At 40.4% G+C, this 26,881-nt stretch overlaps 1 protein-coding gene across 1 annotated transcript; it reads left to right on the top strand.

The window, feature by feature from the left end:
• Positions 1–1,866: 1,866 nt before the first annotated feature.
• Positions 1,867–26,881, top strand: LOC149717226 (luciferin 4-monooxygenase-like). Its single transcript, XM_089834679.1, has 11 exons — positions 1,867–2,306; positions 19,014–19,218; positions 20,429–20,541; positions 20,619–20,866; positions 21,448–21,631; positions 23,608–23,779; positions 23,877–23,974; positions 25,239–25,310; positions 25,391–25,451; positions 26,080–26,367; positions 26,620–26,881. Exons 1-11 carry the CDS (start codon positions 2,100–2,102, stop codon positions 26,745–26,747), a joined length of 1,776 nt encoding a protein of 591 aa, XP_089690805.1. The 5' UTR covers positions 1,867–2,099; the 3' UTR covers positions 26,748–26,881.

Below are 26,881 nucleotides of genomic sequence, written 5' to 3'. Positions count from 1 at the left end.
TTTATTATAGAATGGCTGATTCCTTAGCCATACCTTTTGACATAAGTAATATATCTACTGATAAGTATGTGGGGAATTTTCATCTATTTACAATAGGCATTTTCGACGTAAAAAAGGGGATGGACAACCCTCAGTATCGGGCTACGACAAACATGGGCCGAGTAATTAAGCAAAACGTAAACAAACAATTCCCTCCACAGGAATAGCATTACACTAAACTTTGGAGGCTCGTAACTCTGGTTCTACTAGAGATATAGGGGTGTCCTTTGAGTATGTTATAGTCCAATTTGTCCCCCATCCAACCATACTAAAGACTTAGGACTACGACAAACAGGGGCCAAGTAATTAAGCAAAACGTAAACAAACAATTCCCTCCATAGGAATAGCATTACAATAAACTTTGGAGTTTGGAGGCTCGTAACTCTGGTTCTACTAGAGATACGGAGATGCCCTTTGAGTATCTTATAGTCCAATTTGTCCCCCAATCAAACATACTAAAAACGTAGGGGCGGCTCGGGACATACAAGGGGGTTGATACACAGCCGTCTCTGCGCACTGCATGTGATAAAAAGGACTACAGCTCAGGTGCCAAAAAGCGAGATGGAAGGCAGAGTTTTACCGAAATGGTGTATTCTGTCTTGGAGCACAGTTAAATATTCAATTTAAAAATCTAAATAAGGTCGCGCTGATCTGTTTAAAAAGACAGATCAGCACTGATCACCCCTTAAATCTGGGTAGATATTTGGCGGGAAAAGATATTAACGTTAAAACAGCTCCGGAAATGAAGCGTATTTTATTTATTATTAGATCAATCTGTGAACGATCTTGAAGTAACGGAGCAAATCACGAGCGATCTCAGCCCGAGTAAATGGAATACGCCATAATGATATTGTTTCAATGTGATGAAATCATCTTTGAACCGTTTGAACAATTGAACAAAAAAAAGATTCCTCTTGAACTTTCATATTTCTTATTAGCAGAACTTTATTTCAGTGACCTACTGTGATTACGGCCACGCCTACATATAGATAACATACCACGGGTCCAATTTTCTAGCGCAAGTGTCCCTCTAATCTGATCATACTTACAAGTTGCTATATTACTTATAAATATTAGCAAATGGCGGGGTTTTTTAACGCAAAATTGCGCACGTAATCATTATACAATCCGCGCTAAAATCCAGAGGGGCCATACACTTGAGATTTCCTTCAGGTGTAAACTTAAAGCTCCGTGAATTCCGCTCATAAGATATGTTCCTTAAGTATGAAACTACCTATACTTCGTACTTCTAGAGACTTACTGAGAGCTATTTCGAGAACGACTACACTTCGTTTTGCAGTCCATCTTCCTATTTAGTCTGTACTAAGACTTTGACAGCGCCTCACCAGGGGTCGCTTTACACGAATCTATGACCTATGTCACTATATGCCAAGCTCCAGTTTGTAACCCGTGAAAAACTTATGGAACATATCTTATGAGCTTATGGTATTACCAAGAAGCGATATCTAGTTTACTAGGGAGAAGTTATAAGATGCTAAAGTATTCGCGCGCCATAGTCCCAGTCCCCCTTACAAAATACAAGGGGGGCGTAAAAGAAGGCCGGGCTATTTCGCCTCTCCTCAGTCGGAAAATACGTAATTTTCGTCAATCACGCCGCGCTGACGTGAGTATTCAAGAACCAATGAGATGCTGGTTATAATTTAGAGGCGGGGATTAACTCCGGACCTACCTTTGGACTGGAGATAAAGCTAGAAATATGGCGAATTTATACCTTCTCCCCAGTAAACTAGATATCACTTCTTGCGTATTACCTCGCAGAGAAACCGATAAGGAAAATTAACCAACGCAGAGTGTCTCCCCCTCGAAGTATCGCTTCCAAAATGCTTTCTTTATAGGAAAAGAAAGTTAGTTTGTTTCAAAATCGACTTTGAATTCAAACTTAGTGGTCGGGTGGCAACTATCCTCCCCACAACAATAGAATTGAATTTTGCTGAACTTTCCAATTTTAATATCGTTTTAAAAACAGCGGATATTAGTTATTTAAACCGTGATATGTTTTAATTAGTAATTAAGTTACAAACGGATTGTTATAAAACAAAATGTTGCGAGTCGAAAACAATACGACGGATTATTGCCGTCGCAAACTCCAAGATGAACAAAGGATGATTTTAAACGCTGCATCAAGCGTAGGAGCGATGATTTCAAACGGGACCGTATCGGGTTCCACTTTACAAAATGTACCGAATATTTCGTGTTCCCGATTTCTGTGTCAATGTTTGCTTAAAGGAGGCGATAAAACGTTTCTAGTAAGTACACGCTCTTTCAATAAATCCTGGGTAATTGATTTTCAATAAGCGTCAAATTAAAAACCATCACGTAAAGAGGCAAAGAACATTGCCATTGTCTTCTTATATTTAAGCGTTAGTAGCAAGTAATATGATAATAAAGTTTTTGGATTAAAACAATTTTTAACGATTAGAATGTAAGAAGAACACGCTGCTATATGTATACATGTTATACAGGGGGTTTTTGATAAGTCTGCCTAACTGCCTTAAACTAAAGGCTGCGTTCTTCTTTTTCAAACTGAGTGGAAAGTGTAACGTACATTTTCGAACTCTGTCTTCCTTCGAGGAAAGAATTGACGCCAAAGCAGTTACAATAGATGAATGAATTATAGGTGCCGGGTGGCTCCGTCTACCCTTTCACTATTGGGGGGTGACGTGTGAAATATCTTAAAGCATGCAACTTAGTCTAGGGATCTATGATTTAATTAAGTAAATTTAAGCGATTGAGGTTGCCATGGATTTTACTTTTTGAATTCAAATGAAATATTCTTATACTTATGTGTCATGACACTCTAAATTAAAGGTTTACAAATAAACAAATACAAAAATAAAAAAAAAACAATAATTCAACGTTAAGAGTTGTTGCACTAACGTTCATAATAAACAAATACAAAATAAAAACAATAGTTCAACGTTACGGTTTATGGTCGGAAACGGTACTTTTCGTTGCAAGAGTTTTTGCACTAACGTTCACCACTTCTTTATGAATTCGAGCATGAGAGCATGAACAGTTCTATTAAGCGTCCGATCACAATTTCGGCGCGGGTAATTGTTTCGACTAGATTGGATATTCTAGTCCGTTTTAACTGTAGATAATTGAGAATAAATTTTCCCGTTTATTATTCCGGGGCTCGGACTCATTTCGCGGAAGACTCATTCGGGTAGGTCTCTATGACCACCTTCTTTCACCGCTGTCCAAAATCGTTCTCTCGAGTCTTGAGTCTTCTTTTCGCGCTCCTTTTTCTACTCTTCAGTTTTTCTCGTTCTCTTCACAAGCTAAGTAGTGCATTTTGGCTATAGCGCCAGTTCCATGGAAAAACGTTCCTTCCACAAGGTTCTTATTTTATTTTGGTATAGGCTTAAAAACTATATACAGTAAATCGTAACAAAATAATATGAAGCATGGCAACCCTCAAAGATTTGTAAGATTCAAAAACGAGATAAAACGATGGGGACGGTCACCGTAACTTCTTTGTCGAGGAGATGTACTATATGCTTTGCTCTACACTTGGGTAATAAGCAATACGGGGATGTAAGGGAAACCTCATAGCGCTACTGGGTTACCGTACATCTGGTCCGCCTTCATGGAGCCTGGCCGGGCCACACGGGACGAAAGGGGTATAGGTGAGAAACACCATTTGACTGTCCATCTCGACGACCAGCGAAGAGATAGAAAGTAGAGATAACAAAAAGGGCTTCTCCCCTCAAAAGAATATAAACGCAAAATTCGGGGTCTTATGGTATTTTATAGTGAGCGAAACAGGCGATATTTAAGAAATAAAATTAATTTTAGCAATGGCAAACTTTTGGCGTTACAACTCTCCCCCGACAGACTTCGAACGTCCCCGGTCGAACCAATGAACAAAATGGAGAAAATAAAACAAAAACGAAACTCCGCCAATGGGAATATCAAATACATATGAAGTAACTGAATTGCGTAAAACAAAATCGCGAAGAGATCTCAATAATAATAAATCCACTTAAAATAATAAATCCACTTAAAATAATAAACCCACTTAAAATTGTTGAAACAAAAAAAAAATCCACTTAAAATAATAAATCCACCTAAAATTGTTTAAACAAAAATAAATCAACCTAAAATTGTTTAAAAAAAAGTATATATGTACATAGCTGCGCAAGTAAACAAACAAAACAAAAAAACTAGCTAGGCGGTTCTGGCTTTTCCAGTAACAGGATCCCTGGGTCGCAAAGTTCGACCCCCATCAAATTTTGGTACCAAATCGTCCGGCTCACTATCAATAGATTCCGCCGAGGACGAACAAAAATCGGAGTCTTGAAGGGTCAATTCGCTGCGCTGTACATACGGTTTTAATTGAGAAATGTGGTAGGTACCAAAAAGTACCTTTTTAGAAGCCACGTTCTCTAACCTGTATGTACGTGCACTAAGCTTAGTTGCTACTTTGAATGGGCCTTCGTATTTCTCCGCTAATTTAGCTGCGAAATTATCGGCAGCTTTGGAAAGGTGGTGTGTTCGTTTTAAAACGAGATCACCCTCTTCAAGTTCGAAATCCCTATGTCTTTGGTCGTAATGGGCTTTTTGTTTAATTTGTGCCTTTTTGACGTTTTGGTAAGCCGCCTCCAGAGCTTTTTGTACTCTTGGAAGTAGGCGCAGACCATAGGTGTTTTCGACTTTATCAACAAAATGATCATTAATATTTTTCGGTGTTATCACACTACAGGCAGTACGGATTTCACGCCCGAACATAAGTTCGGCAGGAGTGAAGCCTGTGGTTTCGTGTACCGCGCTTCGGATTGCCATCGCGTATTGTTGTAGGCCTTCATCCCAGTTCTGATGGTTATCAGTAACGTATGATGCTATCATTGTACCCAAAATTTGATTAAATCTTTCAGTAAGATTTTCTTGGGCATGATACAAGGAGGTAAAACGTTGCTGTATACCCAATTGATTAAAAACATTACGAAATATTTTGCCTACAAATTGTTTTCCATTGTCTGATACAACAGCCGAAGGCAAACCGAAACGGGTGAAAACGTCATCGACTAAATGTTTTACTATAGGCTTCGTAGTAGCAGATCTCAAGGGGAACACCTCTACCCACTTAGTTAAATAATCACAAACTACCAATATGTATTTAAATCCGCGCTTACTACGGCTATACGGGCCTTTTAAATCTACGGAGATGACGCTGAAAGGTTCGGCTACGTCACTACTTTTCATCAGACCGGCGGGTAATTGGCGTGGAATCTTATGTTTCTGACATACAGAACAGGATTTACAATATTTTAACACGTCTAGCGTGGCGCCTTCCCAAGTAAATTGACTTTGGATTCTTTTCAATGTTTTCTTTGATCCAAAGTGGCCGGCTGATTTAATGTCATGAGTGAGGTAGAGTATTCGGGCCTTTAAAGAATCGGGAACCAATATTCGAAAGGAATCCCATTGAGATGGTGTGTTTTTAATTTCTTTATATAAAATATTATGCCGTATATCACAGGAAGGGGCGATCTTTTCTATCCAGTCCCGCAGAGACTTATCATCGGGTAAGATACCGTCGTGCAAATAAATCAACAAAGGACCCAGCTTGGGATCGTTCTTTTGGGCTTCGATGAATTCACTTGTCTCATAGAGTACGGGACGTTGGTCTGGGTTAACACTAGAAAGAGCCGCTATATGACCATCAGGTGGCGTGAAATCTTCCGGTATTCGAGATAAGGCATCAGCAACAGAATTTTTGTTACCGGGTACGTGGTTTATGGAAAAATCAAAGGATTGAAGATGGGCGTTCCACCGGGCAAATTTTCCTGTCGGGTCAGGGGCGCGATGGAGCCATCGTAGAGCACTATGGTCTGTATAAACTTCAAACCTCGTACCCTCTACATAAGGTCTGAATTTGTCTATGCCAAATTTCACGGCTAAACATTCCCTTTCGGTGGTCGAATATTTCTTCTCAGCGGCGCTTAGGGCTTTACTCGCGTAATGAATGACATACTTTTTCCCGTGAATAATTTGGGATAAAACTGCGCCTAGGCCTACGTTCGACGCATCCGTGTGTATAACGAAAGGGAAGTTGTAGTCCGGGGAACTTAGAATGGGGGCGGTTGACAAGTGATCTTTTAAAGTATTGAAGGACGATTCCTGCGGCTCTCCCCAACTCCATACGGTTTCCTTTTGTAATAAGGTGTTTAAAGGGTTGGCGATTTTTGAAAAATCTTTAATAAAACGTCGGTAATACGACGCCATACCGAGGAATCTACGGAGTTGCCGGATGTTTACTGGTGTGGGGTAGTTTCGCATGGAATCCGTTTTTTCTGTGTCAACTTTAATACCGTCATAATTAACGATGTGGCCCAAAACTCGGCATTCTTGGCGACAAAATTGAGTTTTTGATGCTTTTACGGTTAATCCTGAGTGGTGTAGCCTTTCAAAAACTTTGCCAAGGGTGTTTAAATGGGTGTCAAAGTCAGCTGATGCTATAATCAGGTCATCGAGATATGCACAAACCCCGGAATTAAATAAATCACCAAAAATGTTGTTTACCATACGTTGGAATGTGGCAGGGGCATTGGTCAGGCCAAACATTAACACTTTCGGCCGAAATAGGCCTCTATGGGTCACAAAGGCGGCGATGTCGCGATGAGCCTCGTGAAGGGGTACCTGCCAATACCCACTGCGCATGTCCAACGTGGTAATAAATCGGGGCTTGTGAATTGACTCCAGAATGTCATCAATTCTTGGTAGGGGATAAGCGTCTTTTCTGGTTACAGCGTTAAGGTTACGGTAATCAAGGCACAAACGAGGAGGACGGTTATTTTTAGAAATTAAAACACATGGAGCGGCCCAAGGGCTGTCAGATGGCTCAATAAAGTCGAGTTTTAACATTTCGTTAATAATTTCATCCATTATTGCTCGTTTGGCAGGGGAGTATCTATAGGGAGCTGAGGCTATTGGTAAACTATTCCCTACGTCAATATAGTGTTCGACGCGGTGAGTTTTTCCCGGAATTAAAGAAAAAATGGTTTTATATCGATTAACTAAAGAAGTGAGGTCAGCCTTTTGAACTGAGTCCAATGGAGCTTCATCAAGTGCTTTCTCAATGCCTTCCGTATCTACGTTTCTGTCAGCGTTTTGGGAAGATAAATTATAAATACCACCTTTACTACCCGCAAAGGGTGCAAAGGAAAGTTTTTCCAAGGGAGAGGGGGAATACCAATAAATCCCTCGCCCGTAATCAATGACAATACCAATTTCGCTTAATAGGTCTCGGCCCAAAATGCATTGGTATGGTATACCAGAAACGTAGACACCTTCAAAATTAATCTGTTTCTTAGGAAGACAAATCGGAAGCGTTACCGCACCATGGGTGTTCAAGAGGGAGGAATCGGGTTGCTCTAATATTAGAATTTTGTTGTTAGTATTATAGCCCTGCTGTTCTATAAGGGGTTTTAAATCATGATGAATAACTGTGTGCGTGGAACCAGGGTCGACGAGTGCTAAGCACGGGATGTTACCTAAAAATATATTTACAAAATCTTGTTTAGATGAAAATGTTTGGTCCCCTAATGGTAAGCTTCCCGTGCATTCTTTTTGGGTAGTTTTTATGCCCGCGGCGGCACCGACGCGGCGGAGTGACCTCCGGCCGTGCCCGCGTCGCCTCGTTCGAAGTTTCCCGGAGCCGACTGCCTATCTTGTAGATCAGGACAATATGGACGGACGTGTCCCACCTTTCCACAACAATAACAAGTAACATTGGGATTGTAGTAATCACCGCTTGTTTCCGGAGCCCTGGGAGTATTAATTGGTTGGGCCGGTCGTCGGCTTCCAAAATTTTGGGATCGATTGGGACGGTTGTTATTGTGGGATCGACTTGTGACATTGAGGAGTCGGCCATTGTTATTATTTGATCGCCCACCCGAATTAGGGGGTTGCGATGAATTTGCGATAGCACCATTTCTGCGAGGATTATTTTGCCCTGCAGGGGCCTGGTTTCGCGTAGATTGGCTGTTCTCGCGTAAATCACGAGCTTCACGTCTCACTATTTGCTCGACCCCTAATGCATCGTCCAACAAATCGCGAATATTTTCGTATTTGTCCAATTTGACCACTAAATACTTTTTGATGTTGTCCCGCATATTGCGTCTAATTATTTTAATTTTTTTCTTTTCCGCGATCGGCTCGCTTAGCTGGTTAAATAATTTTTGCAGGTTCTCTACGAATTCGGCCATCGATTCATTCGGCTTTTGCATCCTTTCGTGAATCTTGTCTTTGAGCCTTTCGTCGTTTCCTTTACGCTCAAATCGCGTTTTTAGTTCCGCCTCGAAAACGGCATAGGATACGAAGGGCTCATTTTCCACATAAAAATCAAACGCGGGGCCATGCAGCGCGGGAGAAATGAACCTTTGCAAAAAGTAATCGTCAGCAACGTTAAGACTATAACGCAGTTGTTTGGCCCGTCCTAAAAATTCGTTTGGACCTGGGTCAGTCGGGTTTCCCGAATAGGAAAGTGCAGGTAATGGGGTTGAATAAACAACTGGCGCTGCGGCGGCCGTATTTGGAATAGTTTGGATTGGCGAAAAATTAACATTACCAGTAGATGACGCGGGAGCGGATGGAATAGACGGCGTGCCCCCGAGACTGCCACCGCTCGTGGCGATTGGGCCAGGAGGAGTCGGATTAGGCACAGTACCAATATTAGGTACGGGTCCAGTACCAGAGGGCAAACCCGCTGGCGTCCCCAGCACGGGGTTGGGTAAAGTCGGAACACCTTGGTTAGCGACATTAGCCTGATTAGCTACATTAACCTGGGCGGTTATTAATTGAGTGACCAAATCCTGAAGGCGCTTTTGTTCCGCGGCCTGTTGGTTTAATTGGGACAAAATGGCCGTTAACACATCAGGTGCTACAGGAACGGCACCAGAAGCGCCTGAAGGGCTTTGGTTACCAGGGGCCGACCCTTGAGGACCTACACCGGGCGGGGCATTAGTATGCCCGGCTACTAAAATACAAGGAGGAGTAGTAGAGCCTGACCCACTACTCGCCAACGAGTTACTTGTCCCCGCAAGAGACATTGTTTGTGTTGTACGAATCAAATAACGTTGTTGCCGAGAGAGTTTACCTAGTTCTACGTCCTCAGCAGTAAATCTACTGTAAATATTTTCGTTCATAGACACAATAAAATAAACCAAAATCAACTAAACGGGGGTACCAATTAATAAACAAATAGGGAAAATCAACTTGAAACATCACAGAGTGTGATCAACCAAAACAACTAACCAACCTACACGGAGATCCATTCACACTACCACCCTGGAAAAACCAAAACAATAACTAACCAACAAATAAACATACAAGGGGCAAGTAATTTTTAACTGCCAACTTGTTTTTTTTTTCTAGCGACCAGGGGATATCGTGAACAATTCCTAATTCAGTTTCATTAGCATTTTAGTTCAGTTAACTTCATTAACGGGTGTTTCCGTTTTTGTTTCATCAAATTAGTAGAACAATTAAAATCCAAAATTAATATTTATCCCGGCTGGGCCCCCAATTGTAACGTACATTTTCGAACTCTGTCTTCCTTCGAGGAAAGAATTGACGCCAAAGCAATTACAATAGATGAATGAATTATAGGTGCCGGGTGGCTCCGTCTACCCTTTCACTATTGGGGGGTGACGTGTGAAATATCTTAAAGCATGCAACTTAGTCTAGGGATCTATGATTTAATTAAGTAAATTTAAGCGATTGAGGTTGCCATGGATTTTACTTTTTGAATTCAAATGAAATATTCTTATACTTATGTGTCATGACACTCTAAATTAAAGGTTTACAAATAAACAAATACAAAAATAAAAAAAAAAACAATAATTCAACGTTAAGAGTTGTTGCACTAACGTTCATAATAAACAAATACAAAATAAAAACAATAGTTCAACGTTACGGTTTATGGTCGGAAACGGTACTTTTCGTTGCAAGAGTTTTTGCACTAACGTTCACCACTTCTTTATGAATTCGAGCATGAGAGCATGAACAGTTCTATTAAGCGTCCGATCACAATTTCGGCGCGGGTAATTGTTTCGACTAGATTGGATATTCTAGTCCGTTTTAACTGTAGATAATTGAGAATAAATTTTCCCGTTTATTATTCCGGGGCTCGGACTCATTTCGCGGAAGACTCATTCGGGTAGGTCTCTATGACCACCTTCTTTCACCGCTGTCCAAAATCGTTCTCTCGAGTCTTGAGTCTTCTTTTCGCGCTCCTTTTTCTACTCTTCAGTTTTTCTCGTTCTCTTCACAAGCTAAGTAGTGCATTTTGGCTATAGCGCCAGTTCCATGGAAAAACGTTCCTTCCACAAGGTTCTTATTTTATTTTGGTATAGGCTTAAAAACTATATACAGTAAATCGTAACAAAATAATATGAAGCATGGCAACCCTCAAAGATTTGTAAGATTCAAAAACGAGATAAAACGATGGGGACGGTCACCGTAACTTCTTTGTCGAGGAGATGTACTATATGCTTTGCTCTACACTTGGGTAATAAGCAATACGGGGATGTAAGGGAAACCTCATAGCGCTACTGGGTTACCGTACATCTGGTCCGCCTTCATGGAGCCTGGCCGGGCCACACGGGACGAAAGGGGTATAGGTGAGAAACACCATTTGACTGTCCATCTCGACGACCAGCGAAGAGATAGAAAGTAGAGATAACAAAAAGGGCTTCTCCCCTCAAAAGAATATAAACGCAAAATTCGGGGTCTTATGGTATTTTATAGTGAGCGAAACAGGCGATATTTAAGAAATAAAATTAATTTTAGCAATGGCAAACTTTTGGCGTTACAACTCTCCCCCGACAGACTTCGAACGTCCCCGGTCGAACCAATGAACAAAATGGAGAAAATAAAACAAAAACGAAACTCCGCCAATGGGAATATCAAATACATATGAAGTAACTGAATTGCGTAAAACAAAATCGCGAAGAGATCTCAATAATAATAAATCCACTTAAAATAATAAATCCACTTAAAATAATAAACCCACTTAAAATTGTTGAAACAAAAAAAAAATCCACTTAAAATAATAAATCCACCTAAAATTGTTTAAACAAAAATAAATCAACCTAAAATTGTTTAAAAAAAAGTATATATGTACATAGCTGCGCAAGTAAACAAACAAAACAAAAAAACTAGCTAGGCGGTTCTGGCTTTTCCAGTAACAGGATCCCTGGGTCGCAAAGTTCGACCCCCATCAAATTTTGGTACCAAATCGTCCGGCTCACTATCAATAGATTCCGCCGAGGACGAACAAAAATCGGAGTCTTGAAGGGTCAATTCGCTGCGCTGTACATACGGTTTTAATTGAGAAATGTGGTAGGTACCAAAAAGTACCTTTTTAGAAGCCACGTTCTCTAACCTGTATGTACGTGCACTAAGCTTAGTTGCTACTTTGAATGGGCCTTCGTATTTCTCCGCTAATTTAGCTGCGAAATTATCGGCAGCTTTGGAAAGGTGGTGTGTTCGTTTTAAAACGAGATCACCCTCTTCAAGTTCGAAATCCCTATGTCTTTGGTCGTAATGGGCTTTTTGTTTAATTTGTGCCTTTTTGACGTTTTGGTAAGCCGCCTCCAGAGCTTTTTGTACTCTTGGAAGTAGGCGCAGACCATAGGTGTTTTCGACTTTATCAACAAAATGATCATTAATATTTTTCGGTGTTATCACACTACAGGCAGTACGGATTTCACGCCCGAACATAAGTTCGGCAGGAGTGAAGCCTGTGGTTTCGTGTACCGCGCTTCGGATTGCCATCGCGTATTGTTGTAGGCCTTCATCCCAGTTCTGATGGTTATCAGTAACGTATGATGCTATCATTGTACCCAAAATTTGATTAAATCTTTCAGTAAGATTTTCTTGGGCATGATACAAGGAGGTAAAACGTTGCTGTATACCCAATTGATTAAAAACATTACGAAATATTTTGCCTACAAATTGTTTTCCATTGTCTGATACAACAGCCGAAGGCAAACCGAAACGGGTGAAAACGTCATCGACTAAATGTTTTACTATAGGCTTCGTAGTAGCAGATCTCAAGGGGAACACCTCTACCCACTTAGTTAAATAATCACAAACTACCAATATGTATTTAAATCCGCGCTTACTACGGCTATACGGGCCTTTTAAATCTACGGAGATGACGCTGAAAGGTTCGGCTACGTCACTACTTTTCATCAGACCGGCGGGTAATTGGCGTGGAATCTTATGTTTCTGACATACAGAACAGGATTTACAATATTTTAACACGTCTAGCGTGGCGCCTTCCCAAGTAAATTGACTTTGGATTCTTTTCAATGTTTTCTTTGATCCAAAGTGGCCGGCTGATTTAATGTCATGAGTGAGGTAGAGTATTCGGGCCTTTAAAGAATCGGGAACCAATATTCGAAAGGAATCCCATTGAGATGGTGTGTTTTTAATTTCTTTATATAAAATATTATGCCGTATATCACAGGAAGGGGCGATCTTTTCTATCCAGTCCCGCAGAGACTTATCATCGGGTAAGATACCGTCGTGCAAATAAATCAACAAAGGACCCAGCTTGGGATCGTTCTTTTGGGCTTCGATGAATTCACTTGTCTCATAGAGTACGGGACGTTGGTCTGGGTTAACACTAGAAAGAGCCGCTATATGACCATCAGGTGGCGTGAAATCTTCCGGTATTCGAGATAAGGCATCAGCAACAGAATTTTTGTTACCGGGTACGTGGTTTATGGAAAAATCAAAGGATTGAAGATGGGCGTTCCACCGGGCAAATTTTCCTGTCGGGTCAGGGGCGCGATGGAGCCATCGTAGAGCACTATGGTCTGTATAAACTTCAAACCTCGTACCCTCTACATAAGGTCTGAATTTGTCTATGCCAAATTTCACGGCTAAACATTCCCTTTCGGTGGTCGAATATTTCTTCTCAGCGGCGCTTAGGGCTTTACTCGCGTAATGAATGACATACTTTTTCCCGTGAATAATTTGGGATAAAACTGCGCCTAGGCCTACGTTCGACGCATCCGTGTGTATAACGAAAGGGAAGTTGTAGTCCGGGGAACTTAGAATGGGGGCGGTTGACAAGTGATCTTTTAAAGTATTGAAGGACGATTCCTGCGGCTCTCCCCAACTCCATACGGTTTCCTTTTGTAATAAGGTGTTTAAAGGGTTGGCGATTTTTGAAAAATCTTTAATAAAACGTCGGTAATACGACGCCATACCGAGGAATCTACGGAGTTGCCGGATGTTTACTGGTGTGGGGTAGTTTCGCATGGAATCCGTTTTTTCTGTGTCAACTTTAATACCGTCATAATTAACGATGTGGCCCAAAACTCGGCATTCTTGGCGACAAAATTGAGTTTTTGATGCTTTTACGGTTAATCCTGAGTGGTGTAGCCTTTCAAAAACTTTGCCAAGGGTGTTTAAATGGGTGTCAAAGTCAGCTGATGCTATAATCAGGTCATCGAGATATGCACAAACCCCGGAATTAAATAAATCACCAAAAATGTTGTTTACCATACGTTGGAATGTGGCAGGGGCATTGGTCAGGCCAAACATTAACACTTTCGGCCGAAATAGGCCTCTATGGGTCACAAAGGCGGCGATGTCGCGATGAGCCTCGTGAAGGGGTACCTGCCAATACCCACTGCGCATGTCCAACGTGGTAATAAATCGGGGCTTGTGAATTGACTCCAGAATGTCATCAATTCTTGGTAGGGGATAAGCGTCTTTTCTGGTTACAGCGTTAAGGTTACGGTAATCAAGGCACAAACGAGGAGGACGGTTATTTTTAGAAATTAAAACACATGGAGCGGCCCAAGGGCTGTCAGATGGCTCAATAAAGTCGAGTTTTAACATTTCGTTAATAATTTCATCCATTATTGCTCGTTTGGCAGGGGAGTATCTATAGGGAGCTGAGGCTATTGGTAAACTATTCCCTACGTCAATATAGTGTTCGACGCGGTGAGTTTTTCCCGGAATTAAAGAAAAAATGGTTTTATATCGATTAACTAAAGAAGTGAGGTCAGCCTTTTGAACTGAGTCCAATGGAGCTTCATCAAGTGCTTTCTCAATGCCTTCCGTATCTACGTTTCTGTCAGCGTTTTGGGAAGATAAATTATAAATACCACCTTTACTACCCGCAAAGGGTGCAAAGGAAAGTTTTTCCAAGGGAGAGGGGGAATACCAATAAATCCCTCGCCCGTAATCAATGACAATACCAATTTCGCTTAATAGGTCTCGGCCCAAAATGCATTGGTATGGTATACCAGAAACGTAGACACCTTCAAAATTAATCTGTTTCTTAGGAAGACAAATCGGAAGCGTTACCGCACCATGGGTGTTCAAGAGGGAGGAATCGGGTTGCTCTAATATTAGAATTTTGTTGTTAGTATTATAGCCCTGCTGTTCTATAAGGGGTTTTAAATCATGATGAATAACTGTGTGCGTGGAACCAGGGTCGACGAGTGCTAAGCACGGGATGTTACCTAAAAATATATTTACAAAATCTTGTTTAGATGAAAATGTTTGGTCCCCTAATGGTAAGCTTCCCGTGCATTCTTTTTGGGTAGTTTTTATGCCCGCGGCGGCACCGACGCGGCGGAGTGACCTCCGGCCGTGCCCGCGTCGCCTCGTTCGAAGTTTCCCGGAGCCGACTGCCTATCTTGTAGATCAGGACAATATGGACGGACGTGTCCCACCTTTCCACAACAATAACAAGTAACATTGGGATTGTAGTAATCACCGCTTGTTTCCGGAGCCCTGGGAGTATTAATTGGTTGGGCCGGTCGTCGGCTTCCAAAATTTTGGGATCGATTGGGACGGTTGTTATTGTGGGATCGACTTGTGACATTGAGGAGTCGGCCATTGTTATTATTTGATCGCCCACCCGAATTAGGGGGTTGCGATGAATTTGCGATAGCACCATTTCTGCGAGGATTATTTTGCCCTGCAGGGGCCTGGTTTCGCGTAGATTGGCTGTTCTCGCGTAAATCACGAGCTTCACGTCTCACTATTTGCTCGACCCCTAATGCATCGTCCAACAAATCGCGAATATTTTCGTATTTGTCCAATTTGACCACTAAATACTTTTTGATGTTGTCCCGCATATTGCGTCTAATTATTTTAATTTTTTTCTTTTCCGCGATCGGCTCGCTTAGCTGGTTAAATAATTTTTGCAGGTTCTCTACGAATTCGGCCATCGATTCATTCGGCTTTTGCATCCTTTCGTGAATCTTGTCTTTGAGCCTTTCGTCGTTTCCTTTACGCTCAAATCGCGTTTTTAGTTCCGCCTCGAAAACGGCATAGGATACGAAGGGCTCATTTTCCACATAAAAATCAAACGCGGGGCCATGCAGCGCGGGAGAAATGAACCTTTGCAAAAAGTAATCGTCAGCAACGTTAAGACTATAACGCAGTTGTTTGGCCCGTCCTAAAAATTCGTTTGGACCTGGGTCAGTCGGGTTTCCCGAATAGGAAAGTGCAGGTAATGGGGTTGAATAAACAACTGGCGCTGCGGCGGCCGTATTTGGAATAGTTTGGATTGGCGAAAAATTAACATTACCAGTAGATGACGCGGGAGCGGATGGAATAGACGGCGTGCCCCCGAGACTGCCACCGCTCGTGGCGATTGGGCCAGGAGGAGTCGGATTAGGCACAGTACCAATATTAGGTACGGGTCCAGTACCAGAGGGCAAACCCGCTGGCGTCCCCAGCACGGGGTTGGGTAAAGTCGGAACACCTTGGTTAGCGACATTAGCCTGATTAGCTACATTAACCTGGGCGGTTATTAATTGAGTGACCAAATCCTGAAGGCGCTTTTGTTCCGCGGCCTGTTGGTTTAATTGGGACAAAATGGCCGTTAACACATCAGGTGCTACAGGAACGGCACCAGAAGCGCCTGAAGGGCTTTGGTTACCAGGGGCCGACCCTTGAGGACCTACACCGGGCGGGGCATTAGTATGCCCGGCTACTAAAATACAAGGAGGAGTAGTAGAGCCTGACCCACTACTCGCCAACGAGTTACTTGTCCCCGCAAGAGACATTGTTTGTGTTGTACGAATCAAATAACGTTGTTGCCGAGAGAGTTTACCTAGTTCTACGTCCTCAGCAGTAAATCTACTGTAAATATTTTCGTTCATAGACACAATAAAATAAACCAAAATCAACTAAACGGGGGTACCAATTAATAAACAAATAGGGAAAATCAACTTGAAACATCACAGAGTGTGATCAACCAAAACAACTAACCAACCTACACGGAGATCCATTCACACTACCACCCTGGAAAAACCAAAACAATAACTAACCAACAAATAAACATACAAGGGGCAAGTAATTTTTAACTGCCAACTTGTTTTTTTTTTCTAGCGACCAGGGGATATCGTGAACAATTCCTAATTCAGTTTCATTAGCATTTTAGTTCAGTTAACTTCATTAACGGGTGTTTCCGTTTTTGTTTCATCAAATTAGTAGAACAATTAAAATCCAAAATTAATATTTATCCCGGCTGGGCCCCCAATTGTAACGTACATTTTCGAACTCTGTCTTCCTTCGAGGAAAGAATTGACGCCAAAGCAATTACAATAGATGAATGAATTATAGGTGCCGGGTGGCTCCGTCTACCCTTTCACTATTGGGGGGTGACGTGTGAAATATCTTAAAGCATGCAACTTAGTCTAGGGATCTATGATTTAATTAAGTAAATTTAAGCGATTGAGGTTGCCATGGATTTTACTTTTTGAATTCAAATGAAATATTCTTATACTTATGTGTCATGACACTCTAAATTAAAGGTTTACAAATAAACAAATACAAAAATAAAAAAAAAAACAATAATTCAACGTTAAGAGTTGTTGCACTAACGTTCATAATAAACAAATACAAAATAAAAACAATAGTTCAACGTTACGGTTTATGGTCGGAAACGGTACTTTTCGTTGCAAGAGTTTTTGCACTAACGTTCACCACTTCTTTATGAATTCGAGCATGAGAGCATGAACAGTTCTATTAAGCGTCCGATCACAATTTCGGCGCGGGTAATTGTTTCGACTAGATTGGATATTCTAGTCCGTTTTAACTGTAGATAATTGAGAATAAATTTTCCCGTTTATTATTCCGGGGCTCGGACTCATTTCGCGGAAGACTCATTCGGGTAGGTCTCTATGACCACCTTCTTTCACCGCTGTCCAAAATCGTTCTCTCGAGTCTTGAGTCTTCTTTTCGCGCTCCTTTTTCTACTCTTCAGTTTTTCTCGTTCTCTTCACAAGCTAAGTAGTGCATTTTGGCTATAGCGCCAGTTCCATGGAAAAACGTTCCTTCCACAAGGTTCTTATTTTATTTTGGTATAGGCTTAAAAACTATATACAGTAAATCGTAACAAAATAATATGAAGCATGGCAACCCTCAAAGATTTGTAAGATTCAAAAACGAGATAAAACGATGGGGACGGTCACCGTAACTTCTTTGTCGAGGAGATGTACTATATGCTTTGCTCTACACTTGGGTAATAAGCAATACGGGGATGTAAGGGAAACCTCATAGCGCTACTGGGTTACCGTACATCTGGTCCGCCTTCATGGAGCCTGGCCGGGCCACACGGGACGAAAGGGGTATAGGTGAGAAACACCATTTGACTGTCCATCTCGACGACCAGCGAAGAGATAGAAAGTAGAGATAACAAAAAGGGCTTCTCCCCTCAAAAGAATATAAACGCAAAATTCGGGGTCTTATGGTATTTTATAGTGAGCGAAACAGGCGATATTTAAGAAATAAAATTAATTTTAGCAATGGCAAACTTTTGGCGTTACAAAAGGATACCAAAGAACATGGGGTCTTCAACATTTAGTTGCGGAGATATATTCTCCCAAACATTGATTGGCCCCTAAAACAAAAGAAGTAAGATATATCAGCCTACAATTATCTTTAATCTTGGCACGTTATTGGACCTTAATCTAGCAGAAGTGTACTATTAAATGGGTAGAAGTGCTCGTACGCTTGTAAAGTAATGCTAATTGCTACACATATATGGCTATTTCCTTGTTTTATGGGACAATCAATGTTTTCAGAGCCCATATCTTCGTAAATAAATATTGTAGAACTCTTTGATACTTTCCACTCAGTTTCACCCAAACAACACACCCTTTAATTTATGGCAGAAACACCCTTTTATGTTTGAGCAGTACGTAGTTTTCAGACTAGGAGGATTCATACCATTTACACAAGGTCTGGCTTCAGGTGTTACACAAGGTGGCCTGACTCACTGGTGCAGTCAAAAGTCACGCCTCATGAATTCTCCTAATCTGTAAACCATGGACTAAGCAATACTGTACAGTATTGCTTTGTCCATGTGTAAACTATGTATAATGAGATATCTATTTCATACATCGCGGTTTAAATAATGGCACAGTTATAATGTCGCCTTGCTGTTTTAGCTATTGCGGCATGCTCCATCCTTTGTTTTATTTTCCACTTTCGAAATATTTCCGATAAAAAATAAAGAAATTATTTATTGCGCTAAATTATTCATATTTTCAAGTATTTAGAAGTACCTAAACCTCATAGTAGTCGATATTAAACGCTTCTAGCTCGTCAAATGACGGATCTTTAGTCTTAATCAACCAAGTTCTGACTTATCCATTTTTCCACCCCCATATGGTTAATTGATTTTTACTTCATATGCATTATTATCCGCCCCCATATGGTTAATTGATTTTTACTTCATATGCATTATTATCCGCCCATCCTTTTTCCTATACTTATTTCCAAAGAGGTCTACGCCTTCTTATATTAACGTGAAAATACTTAGACCGCAATAGAGAGGTACGCAATATTCTATATTACTGAATTTCAACAGACAGACAAAAGCTTCAAACTTTAATTTTTTTCGAGTTTCTTAAATAATTATTTCTTCTAAAAATATTTAATATAACATTTTTTTGGTTTTGCAGATTGACAATAGAAACGATAAGCGTTTGACATTTAACGAAACGTTTAAAATGGTGAAACGAGCATCCAGCTGGTTCGGACGTCGTATTAATAAAGGAGATGTCATTTGCATATATTCCGGAAATAGACCGCATTACATCACGGCCTTTTTGGCCATTACTGCCGCGGGCGGAGCGCTTTGTCACGTCAACTCTGAATTTACACTTGGTAAATCCATTTAATACAAAATAGCCGTACCAGAAACCTAGATTTTAATACAGAAATCTAAAATTCAAGGACGAGTCTAAAAATACCAAAATCTTTTTCACTCGAAAAAGCTTATACAAAATGATGCGGATATTTCAAATGAAACCCATACATTACAGTACATGAGTTTCATTCCTCATTAGTAATATCATAAGATATGTTCCATAAGTTTGTCACTAGTTACTGAGAGCTTGTCATGAAGTGACGTAGGTGAAACGTCATAGAATCTCCTCAATTACATGGCCCCTATTTACTCGATCCCCAAGTTATTAGTTAATAGTTGGGTGTAATGCTATTCCTATGGAGTGTATGTTTATGAACATTTTGCTCAATTATTCGTCACCTGTTTACTCGATCCCCAAGTTTTTAGTATGGTTGGATGTGAGGCAAATAGGACTATAACATATACTCAAAGGACTTCCCCGTATCTCTAGTAGAACCAGAGTTATGAGCCTCCAGAGTTTAGTGTAATGCTATTCTTATGGAGTGTATGAACATTTTGCTCAAATACTTGGCCCCTTTTTACTCGATCCCCAAGTTTTTAGTATGGTTGGATGGGACCATTACAAATAGGACTATAACATACTCAAGAACGTCCCCGTACTCTAGTAGAACCAGAGTTATGAGCCACCAAAATTGGGTGTAATGATATTCCTATGGAGAGAGGTATTTTTGTGAATATTTTCCTCAATTACTTGGCCCCTGTTTAGTCGATCCCCAAGTTTTTAGTATGCCTAGATGGGACCATAACAAATAGGACTATAACATACTCAAGAACATCCCCGTACTCTAGTAGAACCAGAGTTATGAGCCACCAAAATTGGGTGTAATGATATTCCTATGGAGAGAGGTATTTTTGTGAATATTTTCCTCAATTACTTGGCCCCTGTTTACTCGTTCCCCAAGTTTTTAGTATAGTTGGAGGGGGACAAATAGGACTATAAGATCTCAGTAAGTCTCTAGTATTACGAAGTATAGGAAGTGTCATACTTATGGAGCATAAAAACTCATGGTAATATTTTATATCAATTTTGTCCATGAATCTTATTTACGATTGTTTGACTTAAAATTTTAAATTTGATCTCACGACGACACCACCGTTTGGGAAACACTGACTAAATATATCTCACCCCAAATCAAAGTTGCACTTTCTCTATATTTTACATATTAGATGAACTGGAACATTTGGTAGAATCAGTGGGGAACGTGGTTTCCATAATAGCTGAAAAGGGAAATGTACACAACGCAATCGCTGTAGCGGAGAAAAACTCCAACAAGATAAAGGTTTGTGACATTTCTTTTTTTCATACAAATCCTCCAAGGAAGTATAGGAATATATTTCTGTATTCTTATCTTTGAAGGTATTGATGTACACTGACGATATGGACCCCATACCGGAACCAACTGTATCTTCTTTCGAGAGTATCTTGGATGGCTGGACCGAAGAAGACCTATTTTTAGAAGACACTTTCGCCGATAGTAGCACGTTGATAGGCGGTGACCCGAAACAAACCGTTCTACACATACTATCGTCTAGCGGTACAACGGGTTTACCCAAAAGGGTTCTGGTCAGCCACAGCGCCAGATTGCATAATATCTTTCAACTAAGGTCAATTATCTAAATAGAGGTTTTTTCAAACGGAGGGACGGGGGCTAGATATAGGGTTAAAACGGAACATCCGGTAGATATGTAGACAATAAAGACGTTAGATAAGGGCTTAAATACTACCAGTCCACCAAAGACCTTATGTTTCAAGATACATCTAACGTCTTTGGAAACACATACCGGATGTGCCGCTTTAAGGGGACAGTAAACTAGGCGTCAAGGAGTGGGTACGATTATATGAAGTGCGTCACGGGAACCACGTGACGCCAAAGTAAAAAAGACCCCACATGGAGTGGGACTGGACACCTAGTCCTCTTTTTGTCGCGAGTTTTCAGGCCTCAATTTCCCAAATTGATAGTTTTCGAAATAAAACTAACGCAGTTTCATTGAACCACGGCACCCTCTCCTCGGGCACGTGCCTCTGACGTATTTAAAATAGTTTTTACCCACCCCCTGATGCCTTCTTTTAAAAACCCTTTAAGAAATCAAGGTGGTTAAACCTGACCCTTTTCTTAACCCCGACAAGGGTCAATTGTCTTGGTGGAGCGTTGTAATTCAACGGTACGTTAATTTTCACTTTTCAGCGACCCAAACTTCAAAATGTGTCATTCTAAACGAGAAGACAGTGAGATTTTAGCGCTCTTAATGCCGATGCATTTGATGTTCCCGACTGTCCTATGGACGCACGCTCTGGCCGAAGGTGCTACCATCGTTACCATCGCAAAATTCAAGCCCAGCATATTTCTTAACGCCTTACAAGAATACGGGGTAAGATGTCTCAACAGGAATGCATACAGATAATAGGAACCATTGTGCCACCATACCTCCCATGTTAATTTCTATGCAGGTTTTGTGGGCCGGACTAACTTGTGTACTATCCGTCTAAGCCTCTAAGGGTCATAATTTTGACGTCTTTCTAACTGTGATTTCATTGGTTACTAATAACGCGAGGTCAGGCAACGGCGCGCAAGATTCAACGCGCAGAAAGATAAATTAATCGCTTAGTAAAATTCGTCACACATAATGATTAGTCTAGCCATGGACTAAGGAATACTGAAGGACCGATGCCAGCCCATAGAGCCCCATACTAAGCGACTAAATAACCAATGTTAAGCTTACTTCCCCCTTTTCAGTCCCAAAATGGAAGGGGGAATATGAAAAATACCGAGTCAAATTTCGGGAAAAGCTAGCGCCATCTAGACAAAATAAGACGTTAGATGCTTCCCTCTTTAGAACGTTCATACCCTCATAAGCCCGCCACTATCCGGTTTGATACTATCTCCCACTAGAAGGCGAATTAACAAGTATTTTTCAACTTTCTCCCTCTGCCATCGGTCCTTCAGTATTTCTTCGTCCATGGTCTAGCTCTTCCTACACAAAATCTGCCTAGATACGTTGAGAATATGGTTACACGGTGATTCGAAGTAGCTGTATGCATTCCTGGTCACACTTTACAACGACCTAATCAGCGCCAATTATAGTGGGAAAAATGTTTTAAATACTTCGTGATATATTTAATTTTTATTTATTTATTTTTTTTCCTGCAAGCGATAAAATTCCCTTTTGAAACCCATAAATTTCAACACCGACCTCGATAGAAAAGAGATGGGTCGAGAAAAGTGTTCATTTTCTAAAGGGCTAGTGGCGTAATAATAAAAGTATTATTAGTTCAAAGCTCCTTAGGACGTGTCGCGTTCGATACATAACTAGAGAAACATGACGTTATAACAGTGTTGTTTCTTTATGATGTCTTCAATATGATATTTATACTGTATTAGAAATTTCTGAAAAGAGGTTCTTATGATCTATTACACGGTACTATCACTTTAAATGACAAATCACCCGATATTATTATGACAAGAAACAGTTTTTTGAAGCTTGAGTATGACATGACGCGTACCTCTCTATTGCGGTCCAAGTAAGTTTTAGCGCAGCAATTAAAAAAAAAAGCCTTAAAAACCAGCGGTATTGTATAGTGAAGATCAATTGAAGTACAAAAACGAGAAGAAATCATTAGGATTGATAATATCATAAGTTGTTAAGATATGTTCCATAAGTTTGGCACTGGTTATTGAGAGCTTGTCATGAAGTGACGTAGGCCATAGATTCTCGCAAAGCGACGCATGGTCAGGCGATGTCAAAGGCTTAGTACAAACCAAGAAGTGATATCTAGTTTATTAGGGAAAAGGTATAAGATGCCTAATTATTCGCGCGCCATGGTCCCAGTCCCCCTTTCAAAATACAAGGGGGGCCGTAAAAGGAGGCCGGGCTATTTCGCCTCTCCTCAGTCGGAAAATACGTAGTTTGTGACGTCAGTTTTCAAGAACCAATCAGATGCTGGTTGTAATTTAGAGGCGGGGATTAACTCCGGACCTACGTTTGGACTGGAGATAAAGCTAGAAATGTGGCGAATTTATTCCTTCTCCCTAATAAACTAGATATCGCTTCTTGTACAAACTAAATAGACAGATGGATTTCCTGCAAAACCGAGAGTAGTCAATTGTCTCTTTTCGTTCTCGAAAATAGCTCTAACTAAGTCTCTAGCAGTACGAAGTATTGGTAGAGTCATACTTATGAAACATATCTTATAAACTTATAATAATATGGATAAAGATTAAAACGAAAGAGGTTTAAGTACAGTGGGGGAGGAAATTAAATCTCGTAGGAAATTAAGTAGTTTTTCTCAAGTGCAAGCTAGGAGGATAGACGTGTTAGTAAACAAGGATGTACATAATATTTTATAGTGTACTCTTTTACCCGTGGTTCCGCCTTTGGCCTTATTTTTGATCGAAAGTCCGTTGACCGACAAGTTCGACCTGTCAAAACTGAAGAAGATTATTTGCGGGGGTGCCCCTTTCCCAGCCTCCATCGGGGAAATTCTCCAGAGGAAGTTAAAACTAGAATCTTGCAAACAAGGTGGGTGTTCCTACTTATTTTTAGACCAAGGGTGGATGGATCTTCCATATATGATACCTTATTTATTTAAATAAATTTCACATATATCTATTTCTAGGGTACGGCATGACGGAAATGGGTCACGTGATGAATTTAGTTAACAATAAATCTAATCTCCGCACCCTCGGTTCCTTACTTCCCGGAACAGAGCTACAGGTAAAGGAAATTAAACGTTTCGGAATAATTTACGTTCACACTTCAAAGTGATGAAACTTTTCAAACAGATTTCAAATTTTCAATCTTATTTTTGAGGAAGCTATTAAATATGTTTTCTCCAGGGATAGATTTAATTTTAGAAGTAGGTATGGAGAACGGTTAGTATTTACTTCAGTCCGACTCATAGCCCAGTATGGAGCTCCAACCTCCGACACGTAACGAAAAGTTTAAATTATCTTATTGGCTGACTTAAACTACGTTTTGATGACGGGGACCGCGAAAAATACGTAATTCCATTTTACCTCTGTTGTTATGACCCGCCTCTTCTTTCATACCCCCCGTCCCGGGGAAGGGGGTCCTGGACTTTGACGCGCGCCCACATTACTCTGTTCTCCATTCCTGCTTCTAAAATTAAATCTATCCCTGGTTTTCACTTTATGCACAGTCAAAATTCGTTTATTTCCTAATTTAATTTGCCAAACTGCTTGATTGATATCAGTAACACTATGTGATGATTCATTAGAAGTAGTTTAATTGGTTGAGTTCTTCTCAAGGTTGGGATGGAGCCAAGCCCTTAGCTATTTAAACCTGTTAAAAGGAGGGTGAAGTGGTAAATAAAGTGATTTTTTTATCGATTCTTCTACTAATTATAAGTTCAGTCTGCATAGTGAAACATTCAGGAAATACCTTCGAATGATTTTGTTAGCAAAATGCCAGGGAGTTACGAGATTGGTCAGAGGTCCTTGATTAACTAATTGTAATTTTAAAATAATTCGGTGTTATTTCCAGAATGTCCCACGACTCCCACTATGCAGATTGGTCTTTTAATTAGTAGAAGAATCGATAAAAAAATCACTCTATTTACCACTTCACCCTCCCTTTGAGAACGTCGTATTCTACTCTCTAATGTTTTAGCTTTACAATTAACTCGTAATTAATCATAGTTTTATTGAGATTGAAAGTTGTAAAAAAATTAGCGTCTATAAATTAATAACAATATGCAGATATTTCATACTGGTGAATCCAAGGACTATTTAGTGCTTAGTGTCTACATAGAGAGGAAACTCTTCCCAGTTTACAGTCCCCCCCAAAACAACCAAGCAACGCCAGTGGGATTTGTAAAATTTTATAAAACTTTTTATATCTTTTAAAAACTCTTTCAAAGTTATTTGTATAGTGTGAACGCGACTTGGCGCATTGATTGATTCTTCCATGCACGTATCCAATATTTAAATATCTTAATAATATCTTCTCCATTTTCCAGGTTAGAGATTTGCAAAGCAATACAATTTTAGGACCCAATCAAGTGGGAGAGTTTTGGATTCGCGGTCCACAAGTAATGAGATTAAATAATCATAATAGAAATCGGATTAAAAATTATATATATTCGCGTTGATACATCTTTTGTAATAACAGGCTATGATTGGGTATCAAGAATTTCCAAGTATTTTTGATGAATACGGATGGCTACGAAGTGGTAATAATACATTTTATATTATCTCACAAACAGACCGACACTTTATAGTTTTCAGAAAGTGGTTTGTTTGTATCTTTGTTCTTAATGTAAAGTCGCAATTAGTTAATTTCCAAATTTGATTTTTCCCAAACTGCATATGGTTGATATCAGCATAAGTTCATAAGATAATGTTCCATAAGTTTGTGACTGCTTACTTAAAGTTTATCATGAAGTGACGTCGGTGAGACGTCATAGATTCTGGTTGTCGCTTGTCTTTCTTGAACTATAGCTCGAGCTGTAAGTCTCTAGCACGGAGTATAGGTAGTGTCATGCTTCTGGAACATATCTTATAAACTTACAATATCAGTAACACCAGGGGAAGCTTCATTAGAAGTGGTTTGGATGAGTTCCTAACCTCTAGCCATAAAAGAACGTCCTATTCTAGACCCATCACATCTTAGCTTTATGAATAACCTCTAATTAAGAATCGTCTCGTTTCTGACAAAATACAATTCATCAGGCAGATATTTCATGTTTGTTTAGTGTCTACGTAGACAGGAAATTCTTCCCGGTCTCCACTTCCCTAAAACACCCGGTCAACGGCGGGTAGCTTATACCTATGACCTCAATATTGAAACCTTTCTCACAGGTGATGCGGGGTACTACGACGAACTGGGCGAATTTTATTTTGTGGAGCGTTTGAAAGATATTATAAAGGTCAAAGGTCACCAAGTGGCACCGGCGGAATTAGAAAGCGTTATCCTGAAACACCCGTTGGTCCACGATTGCGCCGTCGTGGGAGCACCTGATCCGAGAGCGGGCGAATTGCCTTTAGCCTTTGTCGTCCTTAAGGAAAAACTCGAGCCGCACCAAGTTGATGGGGTCAAGCAAAATACGAAAGAAGATATGGCTAAAGACATACAAGCTTTTGTCGCCAGTGAGTAAAAGTCAACTTGTATTTCCTAAAAAGGGCTGCATTGGAATCTTCTTGTTTTGTATCGGATGGGCGTCACAAAAGGCAAACCAACCCACAAACATACACACTCCCATTACCACACGGCTTGCGCTCATAAACCACGTAGACCTACGCATATAGGCCTATAAATAGAAACAACTTTTTCATGGGAATAAAAACAGGTTGGTTTTAAAGAAATAACTTTGAAATGCACCTCGTCTTCCATGAATTCAGGTCGCACGTGTCGAGTAAAACATTTAACGGGAGGAGTTCGATTTGTGGACGAGATACCACGAACACCGTCAGGGAAAGTTCTCAGAATCATCCTGAGACGATTATTGCAGTCCGAGAAGGAAAAATGACCGCCCAATTCTAGACATTTACCTACTTTTAAATTACTATTTCTTAAAATATTCAAGAAAATGTATCTTTCACTCAAAAATATATAATTAGATGTAAGATTTTATATTAGATTTTAAAAATAAAGTAGTAACTA

This window comes from Phalangium opilio, unplaced genomic scaffold (assembly GCF_054372755.1).
Source record: "Phalangium opilio isolate 3A_F unplaced genomic scaffold, DU_Popi_V2 ptg000003l_1, whole genome shotgun sequence".
Lineage (NCBI taxonomy): Eukaryota > Metazoa > Arthropoda > Arachnida > Opiliones > Phalangiidae > Phalangium > Phalangium opilio.
Note: the sequence above shows the minus strand (reverse complement) of the source record. Positions and strands in the feature narration are given on the sequence as shown.